Source organism: Oncorhynchus mykiss, chromosome 20 (assembly GCF_057628025.1).
Source record: "Oncorhynchus mykiss isolate SJ-2025 chromosome 20, ASM5762802v1, whole genome shotgun sequence".
In the NCBI taxonomy this organism is placed as follows: Eukaryota; Metazoa; Chordata; class Actinopteri; order Salmoniformes; family Salmonidae; genus Oncorhynchus; species Oncorhynchus mykiss.
The window spans coordinates 27,117,948-27,124,293 of record NC_143041.1 but is presented as its reverse complement, the minus strand read 5'-3'; the positions used below and the strand labels follow the sequence as shown (position 1 = coordinate 27,124,293).

Here is a 6,346-nt window from a genome sequence, read left to right as displayed (position 1 = left end):
CTGAGGGGGACATTAATATATCATTATAATGACTGATTTACATAAGAATACATTTGCACTGACTATATTTAGAAACCTGATATCAGATAGTACATCTAGCAACATATTAATTTATTAACATACGATACTATGATAATTAGGTATTATCATACAGCAATTAGACAACTCTATATTGTAGTATATTGGCCTAATGACTGATTTGTCTACAAATTGTATTCAGACAATGTTGTTCCGACTTTAGACTTAATAACATAATACTGTAGATCCATGGTCTTATCTGGCATATAGGCATTATGATAATTAGACTACTGTATAATACTGTGCACATTCTATAGTGAAATTAAATGAGCACTTGGGCCCAGGGGGTTCTCTAACTAACCACTCCCCATCCATCCATGTGTGTGTTTATGGGTCTCCCCTTGCATACCTTGCCATCTGTTGACATATGCAGCTGTTCAAAAATAGCCCTCTCCATGGCACCAGAAACTTCCCTGAGTAGCCAACAGATAGGCACTAGGCTAAGGGGTAGTTGTGTGTATGAGAGTGTGTGTCTGCACAATGACCATGCATTTACTACCAACTCTACTCAAAATAAGGAAGACACCGTAAGAGCTTTGGATAGAGGGCCACTGTACACCTTTTGTATGGTTTCGGTTGGGAGTGTATTATTTGATTCAGATCCACAGGCAACAGGCCTACTCTTTAGGCATATCATTTCCACTGAAGCAGCTGTATCCAGTCCACCAAGTCACTTTGTGACATGGAACCTTTAGCTTTTCTTGACCAGTTTCAGGAATTCCACCATATCCATGGAACCAACGTGCGGCTAGACCCTACGGGGACCCAGGCTACCCGAGTGGAAAGCTTTGCCAACGGGGTGTGCTTCAGCAGAGAGCCGCTGAGTCCTGGGGAGATCTTCCTGGTGGAGATCGAGGAGAAGGAGCTGGGCTGGTGTGGCCACCTGCGGATCGGGCTGACCGCCAGAGACCCTCTGACCTTCGAAACGGTGCCTGAGTACTCCCTGCCGGACCTCATGGACCTGGGGGACAGCTGGGTGTTTGCTATCACACGAAACCACAACCGGGTGTTGGAGGAGGAGGCTGTGGCGCCTGAGGGAGAGGGGGCAGGAGATGGAGGGTTGGCCGGGGGTCATAGGTTAGGGGATGGTAGGGAAGAGGGAGGTAGGAGGCTACCTAGGCTCGGGGGTGGTGATGTGGAAGAAGAAGCGATTAATCCCAAACCCAAGACGTTCTTCACAGACTCCCACCTGCACATTGAGAAAGTTAAAATCCCCATGGACAAGCTGGTTGGTCGGAGTCGACCCGGACGCTACAGCCACATCTTGGATGACCTGTACAAGACCAATGCCCTCCCCCCCACTGCCAGACGTAGTCGGATAGGAGTGCTGTATGTGCCCAAAGGACAGGGCCTGGCGGACATGCATGTTGTCATTAACGGAGAGGATATGGGTGCATCAGCTAAGGGCATCCCAATGCTTCAGCCTTTGTTTGCTGTGGTTGATGTGTACTCTGCTACAAAGCAAGTTCGCATTGTCCAGGTGGAATATGGATGTAAGTGTCAAGTGAATGAAACCAAAACATATACAATACACACATACAAGTATTTCAGATTGAGGTCGTTGTAGTTTCTATTAATTAGTTTTAACAAGGCTTTTCTCTCTTTCTTTTCTCATCCCTTGCTTCAGTTTCCTCCCTGCAGACTCTGTGTAGAAAGTGCATCCAGAAAAACATAGTCCACAGGATGGCTCTGGACTGGCTGGAACTGCCTGAGAGACTCAAACACTACTGCAAGTATGAGTGACAGACAGCGCACTTTGGACTGAGCACCTCCTGAAGAAGCTTCTCACGAGAGCCGAACTTAAGATCCAAGTGGTTTATGCATTTCAGAAATGATAAATGTACTTAATGTGTTTATATTTTTGAGATCTTCTTTACAATGACTCCCTGGTCTCTTACCAGTTATGTTTTTAATTAATGATTGACCTATTATTTTTTGTCTGTCAGAGATGCCTTTTTGGAAAACTGGTAAATAAATGGATGACATCAACTTCTTATGATCTATTTTCCTCCTATATCTACCATACAGTTATTTGTGTCCGCTGTTCGTGTGTCCCGAAAAGTATTTTAGATGTATCACTAACTTAGGCTTCTTGTAACTCACTTGCTTCGTCAGGACTTTCTCCAAGAGTCACTTGTTGTCTCACTGTTTGTCCAACACTGACATCTAGTGGTCAAGATTGGAACCGTGGGCAGAGCTTGCATAATACAACTTGGTCACATGTGCGGAAGCTTATCTTGTAGCCCGATCCATTCTGTGCTGGCAGTCTATTTAAGTGGCGCTGTCAAAGCTCATCTCCACAAATAGTGTTCTTCCTTTACATTCAGAATGTCTTTTTGCTCATTTTTTGATGGCGAGGTCTATAAAGACCATTTCAAACCAGGTGAGTATTTATGAGATTAAGCACATTTTTGCTTTGATTGGTGTTGTAACTTGCTCTTGTTTCAGGATTAAATACGACTGAACCGTTACTACAGGCTAATTAATCAGTTATATAAGCTGCAGGTTAGGCTACTACTCTTATGTGTTATACAAGGTTTGTATAAAAACCTCACTACATCTAAAATAGCCATTACATGTATTATAATGCAATATAAATATCTTGTTACGTACATAATGTGTATCTTTCCTTAATGATGACGTAACCCTCTACACCCCTCTACCTGGTTCTCTCTCTAGGTATGTATGTGTGTTCTCAGTGCAACAACCCGCTGTTCTCCAGCAGGTCTAAGTTCCTCCACTCCTCCCCGTGGCCTGCCTTCACTGAGACCATCAAAGAGGACAGTGTCACCAAGATGATGGAGTCACTCACAGCCTTCAAGGTAGGCTGACTCTCCTAGAGATTTACATGAATGTCCCAGATTGTGCCTCTAAACCCCGATATTTAGCTGTAAATATCAGAGTTGGCCTTTAATGGGATTGTTTTCCCCAAAATCAGTGTCTCTTCTTACCTCAATCGTGTAATGTTGTGGTAATGGTGTCCAGGTGCTTTGTGGGAAGTGTGGTAACGGACTGGGCCATGAGTTTGTCAACGACGGTCCGGAGGAAGGTATCTCACGATTCTGAATATTCAGCAACTCGCTCAAGTTTGTCCCAAATAAAGGTAACGTGCCGAAATACCAATCAGAAAAAAAGAACTGTTTGGTTTATGTGTAGTTGTGTTAATATGAACCTAGTTGAATGAGGATTTGCCTTTGTCAAAATAAAAACGTCCATATTTTGACTCACATTTGCTTTTCTATTTGAGTGTGTACTGAAATGCACTCTCCTCTCTCTCTTTCTCTTCACTCTCCTCACCTTGCTCCAGACAAACAGTAAGTCGAGTTGAGGAGCCCAAGCAGGTAGCTGTAGCCTCACATCACAGCCCTGTGTAAGGGACTGGTCAGTATGTGACGTGGACAGGAACAAGGCCCAGGAGGGACACCCTGTACACTGATGACTCTATGACCAGCCTGGAATACAGGGACACTCTAGAGAAACATTATTTTCCCCCAAGATAGTTGTTCTATAGACGTGGTAGTGTTTTTCAGTGCATCACAGATCTAAAGGCATTCCTTGAAAACCTCTTATAATAAGCATGCAGATCTAGTTCATCTTTAAGATATAGGTTACATTAAGATATAGGTTACGTTAAGATATAGGTTACGTTAAGATATAAGCCTATGGTGGATTATATGCTTTTTATGCTAAGCTGCATTCCATTGCTTTGTAGCAGTTCAAGCATGTGAAGCAATTAGAGTTTTTTTTTTTGTATTTTAGTTATTTGATTATTTATTTGAATATACTTACCATGTATTCTGTAAGGAGGGGACACAGTTGGTGCAAGGTGTCATGTTCTTGAAAAAAACTCTCACTGCAATTTAGCCAAAGACATACGCAGGCTTGCTATCACATCTATGCATTTGATGTACATGTATACTACTCATTGAAATATCACTTCCTTATATTATGTAGATAAATATTGAACAATTAGCTGAATTTCGGGTTGTATGGACCATTTGTGACTTAACATTGCTACAGTATATTTGCACATTGAGCCATGTGAAATGGCATACTTGAATTGACTAGCATGATTGCTTATTATTTATATGATCTCGTATGTCATTTATGACTTGGAGTCTTCTGTTGTGTGATTCCCATGACATTCTTTTAATTAATACATGTTCTAACTGGCAATGCAAATGGAATAAACAATGATTTTTCTGGTATTAATACAATTGCACTGATGAAATGCAGATGCTTTGTTTATCGGTCATGATTCTATTATATTGATAACAATAAATTACTATAGTTTACTAAAACCATTGCCTCTGTTACATTGTCTCTCATTATTTATTCAGAAATTGAGAAATCCATTCGAATTGAGGTAATAGACATTTGCAATTCATGTCCAGCTGGAGGGGCTATCTCTGTAAATGAGCCTACTGAAAGCACCCCCCAGCTTGGCGCATCAGATTTTGCATGCCTGGTTGTGGGAAAGGAGTATTTTAAAGTAAGGAAAACACTCACCTGAATTGGCCAGATTTAGGTTGGTGGAACTTGAGGTGTAGATCGTTTTCACAAAAAATGTAGCTGAACATTATACACCGTACTGTGTTTAACGTCTTCGTGATGCAGTGTATAGTGTGTCACCAACATTTTGGCAGCAAGCTGCCTTTTAGTTATTTGATTATGTACCAAGGGGCCAGGGTTGATCTCTTTCTCTGTGCCCCAGCTTGAAGTCATTCTGTGGGCAGTGGCACAGACGGACCCTGTGGGGGAAGGAGTGGCCCTGCAGACCAGCTAGACTCAGAGGGGTATCATTTACTGTACCAGCACTACTGACAGACACACTGCCCTCTTACGCATCACATACTCACTCTTGACATGTTTCTGAAGCAGTTCCTACTCTGCTGTATCTGTCTTGAGGGAGCTGCTGTGTGTTTTTGTGGATTTCACCACAAGTGTAATGCTTATTTTCTTTAAAAAGGTTGATCCTTGTAGTGAACATTTACTGTATGACTAAATGTTTAAGAGAGTGTACTAGAGCCCATTAAAACAAAGCAGAGTTCAGACATTTTTAAACATATATAATCAACACACTGTAGACCTAAACATGAGTATAAATGCATACATTTTGACCTACGTATCCCTCAGTTACGCCCTTTGAAAACCAACATATGATCTCAACTCCATTAGAGTTAAACTGTCTGACCTGGCTGTTGTCATTGTAGTCAGAAAAGAAGAGGAAGACAATCTGTTTCCCTCCAGCAGGTGGCGTTTTTTTGTTGTTTCGCCCACCAAGCAAGGTGTGTTTGCATGGAGGTCAATGAGTGTTGAATTTGGCTAATACTTGAGGTTTATTTGATCTAATAGAAGTTCCGTCATGCTTAAGTTGTTATGAGTGTACTGATATAAGTACGACACAAGACATCCCAGCAACTTTGAGAAAAACACTTTATATCAGACTTGTCTCGAGGTAACTATACATATTCATAAAATGAGGCTAGTAGCATCTCTCGCCATTGACGTCAACAACCCTCATTGAATATTCAAAAATAGATTACAATAATTAGATGTATCCGCTGACTCCCAGCGGCAAGATTTTGATTAGATATTACATTTCAAGAACCCTCCCCCACACGCCCGTAGAACGGGTGCTGTGTGTGTGGGCTTCATTGTTTTCCGTCCAGGTAGTTATTGCTTATGCTAGTTTCAAGTGTTAGTTTTCAAGTTATTACATTTTTTTTCCTTCTATTTATTTCACCTTTATTTAACCAGGTAGGCCAGTTGATAACATGTTCTCATCTATAACTGAGACCTGGCCAAGATAAAGCAAAGCAGTGCGACAATATGGAATGGAACATGGACATGGAATAAACAAAAGTACAGTCAATAACACAATAGAAAAATCTATATACAGTGTGTGCAAATGGAGTAAGGAGGTAAGGAAATAACTAGGCCATAGTAGCAAAGTAATTACAATTGAGCAAATGAACACTGGAGTGATAGATGTGCAGATGATGATGTGCAAGTAGAAATACTGGTGTGCAAAGCAGCAAAAAAATAAAAAACTATATGGGGATGAGGTAGTTGGATGGGCTATTTACAGATCGGCTGTGTACAGCTGCAGCCGTACGCTGTTCAGATAGCTGATGCTTAAAGTTATTGAGAGAGATATTAAGTCTCCAACTTATTAAGTCTCCAACTATTTTTGCAATTCGTTCCAGTCATTGGCAGCACAGAACTGGAAGGAAAGGCGGCCAAAGCAGGTGTTGGCTTTGGGGAT

General features: G+C 41.5%; 2 protein-coding genes across 3 annotated transcripts; both read left to right on the top strand.

The window, feature by feature from the left end:
- Window positions 1–433: 433 nt before the first annotated feature.
- LOC149974516 (neuralized-like protein 2) lies at window positions 434–2,067 on the top strand. 2 transcript variants are annotated; one of them, XM_090211945.1, is made up of 3 exons: window positions 474–605; window positions 788–1,571; window positions 1,706–1,926. In XM_090211945.1, the coding sequence occupies exons 1-3, from the start codon at window positions 474–476 to the stop codon at window positions 1,819–1,821; spliced, it is 1,032 nt and encodes a 343-aa protein (XP_090068071.1). In that variant the 3' UTR covers window positions 1,822–1,926. The 2 variants fall into 2 exon arrangements, with proteins under 2 accessions (XP_090068070.1, XP_090068071.1); XM_090211944.1 differs by having other exon boundaries at window positions 434–1,571; window positions 1,706–2,067.
- A 229-nt stretch (window positions 2,068–2,296) lies between these two features.
- LOC110499180 (methionine-R-sulfoxide reductase B1-A) lies at window positions 2,297–4,379 on the top strand. Its single transcript, XM_036956014.2, has 4 exons — window positions 2,297–2,461; window positions 2,758–2,900; window positions 3,064–3,181; window positions 3,386–4,379. The coding sequence occupies exons 1-4, from the start codon at window positions 2,407–2,409 to the stop codon at window positions 3,394–3,396; spliced, it is 327 nt and encodes a 108-aa protein (XP_036811909.1). The 5' UTR covers window positions 2,297–2,406; the 3' UTR covers window positions 3,397–4,379.
- The last annotated feature ends 1,967 nt before the right edge of the window (window positions 4,380–6,346 follow it).

What these genes read in the sequence shown, in the direction of transcription:
- LOC149974516 (XM_090211945.1), top strand. Translation starts at nt 474, where the DNA reads ATGGCACCAGAAACTTCCCTGAGTAGCCAACAGATAGGCACTAGGCTA. An exon ending in CTCAAAATAAGGAAGACACC is followed by an intron (nt 606 to 787) that starts GTAAGAGCTTTG and finishes TTTCTTGACCAG; the next exon opens with TTTCAGGAATTCCACCATAT. An exon ending in TGTCCAGGTGGAATATGGAT is followed by an intron (nt 1,572 to 1,705) that starts GTAAGTGTCAAG and finishes CCCTTGCTTCAG; the next exon opens with TTTCCTCCCTGCAGACTCTG.